The sequence below is a fragment of the Lucilia cuprina genome, chromosome 5 (genome assembly GCF_022045245.1).
Source record: "Lucilia cuprina isolate Lc7/37 chromosome 5, ASM2204524v1, whole genome shotgun sequence".
Taxonomy (NCBI): domain Eukaryota; kingdom Metazoa; phylum Arthropoda; class Insecta; order Diptera; family Calliphoridae; genus Lucilia; species Lucilia cuprina.
In genome coordinates, this window is record NC_060953.1 from 62,653,263 (window position 1) to 62,656,525 (window position 3,263).

The following is a 3,263-nucleotide window of genomic DNA, read 5'->3' on the forward strand; positions in this document are numbered from 1 at the left end:
CCACATATTAAATATTCAATCTTTCGAAAAATTGCATAAAATATCGTACATAACTTTATAAATATTCAATAGAATATTTTTACAGAAATAACGATACATCTTTGACATTACCAACAGGCTAAGTTAAGCAAAAAAGTATTTACAAAAAACAGCATTCTCGTCCAACCAGTGTCAGGTGTTAAATATTTATTCCATAAAAGTTGAATGTATTCATTGCATTTGAAATTAAACAAAAAATACTCTCTTTAAACACTCAATCGTTCGGCTTTGTTATCATGTGACTGTTGAAGTATTGTTGAATCCATTAAATACACTGATATTCAAACAAATACATAAACAAACAATCAATCCAACGAACATCCACTCACACACACACCTGCTTTACAAGTGTGCAGATATCACAAGAAAAATGTTCGCATTTTAAAATACGAATACAAGACTTGATTTTGGTTTAATGACTCTGTTGCATATTTATTACTTGCAGGTTTGTTGTTAACCCGGAAACTTTGTTTCTTTTTTATTATTTGTTAAATGTATGTTTTGTTTTTTTTTTTTTGTTTTTGTTTTTGTGTTTCTTATTTGTTTTAACAAACGTTACAATTGTAATTGAACTCAGTCTTTGATTTATACCTTAAACGGGCATGTGAATGCTTTTGATTCACAACATACTTGAATGCGGCCACAAACAAATAACATTCTCTGAAATTTTTATAACAATATCAAACATTAATATTTATTTCATTGTCCTATAGTAAAGCATAAAATCACCAATAATAGTTAATAACAACTGCTAAGAAACTGAACTAGAAATAAACTTGAACTGAACTAGAACTGAACTAGAACTGCACTAGAACTGAACTAGAAATAAACTAGAAATAAACTTGAACTGAACTAGAACTGAACTAGAACTGAACTAGAACTGAACTAGAACTGAACTAGAACTGAACTAGAACTGAACTAGAACTGAACTAGAACTGAACTAGAACTGAACTAGAACTGAACTAGAACTGAACTAGAACTGAACTAGAACTGAACTACTTAGAACGAAACTTCGTTTCCAAAATAATTTTATTCTTACTATAAATAGTTGTTGCTACCTTGTTTTAACCATGTTAATTCGCTAAGTGTGCGAACATTATGAGAACATAAATCTTAGCAAAAATTTTAAAATATTTTAACTCATTTCCCACTACTATTCATTCATACGCCTTATTTATCTGTAGACATATTTGAAAAATGAATATGTTTGCACGAGCATATTTAAGAATATTGTAAATCTAGTTTTTTTCGAGCAGTAAAATTATCAATTAAACAATTTTTTAAATATATATTTCACGCTTATTTCAACTTGAGAAAATCCCACTCAATATGAAATGATTAGAAAATAATTTATAATATAAGTAAGTTTACTTTGATTTAAACAGTGATTAGATTATATTTAATAAAATTTCAGAAGAAATAAATAAGTTTTTATCAAAATTACAAAACGAGTAGCAAGGTATAGTGCTGATTACTATAGTTCACAAAATTTCAGTTCAAATTTGTTCTCACAATAGAACTGACCATTTTAGGGAACAATGTCACGTGTGGGCGCAATTATATTGGCTTTGGCCGCTGTGTTGGCTTTAACAAGTGCCGAAGGATTTAATGGGTAAGTAGTTTTTTATAATGCTCAGATTTTATTATTAAGTATTATTTTTTTTTTCTCATTCCATTTCAGTTACAAGGTCTTTGAGGTCCTTCCCAAAACCCAAGAACAAACCGATTTTCTTTATGAACTATCGAAAATGGATGCATTCTATGATTTCTTCACTTTGAGAAGAATACCAAATCATATGGCTCGTGTTATGGTCAATCCAAATGAGGAAGAGAATTTCCTTAACGCTTTGGCTGAACATAATATTAGCTTTAGAATTGTCATTGATGATGCTGGCCGTACAATGGAACATGAATTCCAAATGAATAAGATGAGACGTAGTTTAACACCATTCTCCGGCAAGGGACGTTTGAGTACCGAACGTTATTACAGTCATGGCGAAATCAATAATTATATTGAGGACTTGGAAAAACGTTTCCCATCTCGTGTATTCCTCAAAACAGTCGGAAAATCATACGAGGGACGTACTATTAAGACTATTACAATTACCAATGGTGATGGTCGTGCCAATAAGAATGTCATCTTTATTGATGGTGGTTTCCATGCGCGTGAATGGATTTCTCCTGCAGCTGTTTTGTATGTCATTGAACAGTTGGTTGAGAACTTCGAAGAAAATGCTGAACTTTTATTGGATTATGATTTCATCATCTTGCCTGTGGTAAATCCTGATGGTTATGAATATACACAGACCAGTTCTTCTGCCCGTTTTTGGCGTAAAACTCGTCAACCATATCAAACTGAAAGCAAAATTTGCTACGGTGCTGATCCCAACCGTAACTTTGATTTCCACTGGAATGAGGAGGGTGCTTCATCTAATCCCTGTTCCGATACCTATGCTGGACCTTATGGTTTTTCTGAACCCGAAACCATTATTGTACGTGACTTAATTCATTCCCTTAAACATCGTGGTGGCATGTACTTGACTGTACATTCGTATGGCAATTATTTGCTTTATCCTTGGGGCTATACTGCGTAAGTAAATCTTAGACTATATCCCAAAAACTTGATTATAATACACAATATTATTTGCAGTGATTTACCCGAAACCTGGCCAGATTTAGATGAAGTAGCTAAGACTGGTTATGATGCTATTTTCAATGCCACCGGTACTAAATACACTTACGGTTCATCCACCAATGTCTTGTATGTTGCCGCTGGCGCTAGTGATGATTATGCTTTCCAAGCTGGCTTCAAAATTGCCATGACAATGGAGTTGCCCGGTGGCGGCAGCATGGGTTTTAATCCACCTGCCTCTAGCATTGATAGAATGGTTAAGGAAACTTGGGTTGGCATTCGTGCTATGGCTAAGAAGGTTGCTGAAAAATATCCCACAGAAAGAATTGAATTTTTGTGATTTAATTTATTTAAAGTAATATTAAGTAAATAAGTATTTTACTTGAATAATTCGAATTATGTTTTAAATAAAATAATGTGGAAAATTTTCTATAAAAGATATGTAGTATTGTGTTCTAATGATGAACTAGAACTGAACTAGAATTGAACTAGAACTGAACTAGAACTGAACTAGAACTGAACTAGAACTGAACTAGAACTGAACTAGAACTGGACGAGAACTGAACTAGAACTGAACTAGAACTGAACTAGA

At 32.6% G+C, this 3,263-nt stretch overlaps 1 protein-coding gene across 1 annotated transcript; it reads left to right on the forward strand.

Moving 5' to 3' along the window:
• Positions 1–1,529: 1,529 nt before the first annotated feature.
• Positions 1,530–3,090, forward strand: LOC111684849 (carboxypeptidase B-like). The gene is made up of 3 exons (XM_023447063.2): positions 1,530–1,651; positions 1,721–2,629; positions 2,690–3,090. Exons 1-3 carry the CDS (start codon positions 1,578–1,580, stop codon positions 3,009–3,011), a joined length of 1,305 nt encoding a protein of 434 aa, XP_023302831.2. The 5' UTR covers positions 1,530–1,577; the 3' UTR covers positions 3,012–3,090.
• Positions 3,091–3,263: the final 173 nt, after the last annotated feature.